The following is a 1737-nucleotide window of genomic DNA, read 5'->3' as shown; positions in this document are numbered from 1 at the left end:
CAGAGAAACCCTGTCTCAAAAAAAACCAACCAAACAAAAAACAAACAAACAAAAAAGTAAATTATATTTAATTTTTTTTAAATGTGAGCAGGGAATATATTTAGGTTCCTACCAACCTTGACATCCCACCCCCACCCCCCATGTAACTTTGGTAGCACGTCCTCTCCAAGCATCAAAACTGTCCTAACAAACCCAAAAATACAACTGATAAGATGAAAGATATATTTGAACTGGAATTATCTATTCTATGACAGCCTGGGTCTGCTGGCAAAACCCTATTTGAAGGTAAATTGTCCAAAAGGTCTCAATTCCAAGCTTATCCCTAACAGATGGGTTTCAAAATCAAGCCTAAAAGCCAAATTGGAAATATTTGCACATTCTCGTCATCTGGGAATTGCTGTTGCTCAATTGTGAGCAGCTCCCCAAGATGTCACCATCTGACCCAAGGCTGTAGCCAATCTGTTTGTTTCTGAAATGGGAAAGATGACAGAAGGAATTGAGTTAGAGAGGAAGGCCTTTTAAGTACACATCATATACCAGTGCACTGTCATGTCAGGTCACAGAGCCAAAGACCCCAATGAAGTCCGAGTGAATTCTGGGTAGCCACACCGCTCAGCACAGAGCATCTGTCCAGCAATCCAAGAACCTCCGTTCCATATCCTGGTCACATGCCATGGGAATTAAAGGTGGTGGCAGGCTCCTAAGGCCAGTCATGGTAGTACACATCTGTACCCCAAGCACTCAAGACACTAAGACAGGCAGGAGGATCGTAATTTTGCAGCTTTACAGTCAGCCTGACTAGGCTACCCATAGTAAAACCCTGTCTCAAAGAAGAAAAAGAAAAAAAAAAAAAAAAAGGAAAGCAGATTCTGGGATCATCTGTGTTAAGGCACCATTAATTTCTATGAATTCTATTTACTTAGTCTGCGTTGGGTGTATGTCTGATTACCTTCATAGCCTGTCACTAATATTCTTCCTCCTCAGTGTCTAACTTTATGAATGGAACTTCACTTGTCCACACAACAGATGTGGTCATTAAACTCAAAATAACAATGTGGGAACTCACCAGCTCATTAAAGTCATCTGGCTTGGCACATTTATAGCCATAGGGGAACATGAGCAGTTGGGAATAGCTGTGAAGGGTAATGAATGCTTTGACTTTCCCGTGGCTCTTGATGAAGTCCACTACGGATTTCACTTCAACTTCAGAATTGGGACTGGGTCCATGGTATGAATCAGAGCAAGGGTTGTTACTGGCTCCAGGTCCTAGTGGGATGAAGAAAGAAATAGAAGAAGCCTAGTCAGGACAGTAGCTTCAAGAAGACACTGTAGCTGGGCACAGGTGGTATACCAGTACTCAGGAGGCAGAGGCAGAAAGATTTCTGAGTTCAAGGCCTGCCTAATCTACGAAGTGAGTTCCAGAGCAGCCGGGGCTACAGTGCAGGGTGGATGTTACCACGTGCACTATATGTTCCTCCTGTGTAAAATCAGGATAAGCCTGTGCTTGTGTTAGGTCGACATCCCTGCTTAAGGGGATGGGCAGGAAGCAGAAATGAACTCATCCTGGATGCGTCTCTTCTTTTAAAATATGGGTCCTCCATACAGCAGAAGAAGCTAACAGATGAGATCATCTCCCCTCTGTGGGAGCTGATGAAAGAATTGCTCCAAAAAAAAAAAAAAAAAAAAAATTGACCCCTGCTTTTGGTGGGAGTTCTGTAACTTCACTTTCTGGGACCT

At 43.1% G+C, this 1737-nt stretch overlaps 1 protein-coding gene across 1 annotated transcript in view; it reads right to left on the bottom strand.

The window, feature by feature from the left end:
- Cpa2 (carboxypeptidase A2) overlaps positions 1 to 1737 on the bottom strand; it is a 23713-nt gene that overhangs the window by 9644 nt on the left and 12332 nt on the right. The window contains exon 9 of the mRNA XM_021191178.1: positions 1067 to 1266. Within this exon, the coding sequence (XP_021046837.1) occupies positions 1067 to 1266 (200 nt within the window). The remainder of the gene's footprint in view (positions 1 to 1066; positions 1267 to 1737) is intronic.

This window comes from Mus pahari, chromosome 2 (genome assembly GCF_900095145.1).
Source record: "Mus pahari chromosome 2, PAHARI_EIJ_v1.1, whole genome shotgun sequence".
Lineage (NCBI taxonomy): Eukaryota > Metazoa > Chordata > Mammalia > Rodentia > Muridae > Mus > Mus pahari.
Note: the sequence above shows the minus strand (reverse complement) of the source record. Positions and strands in the feature narration are given on the sequence as shown.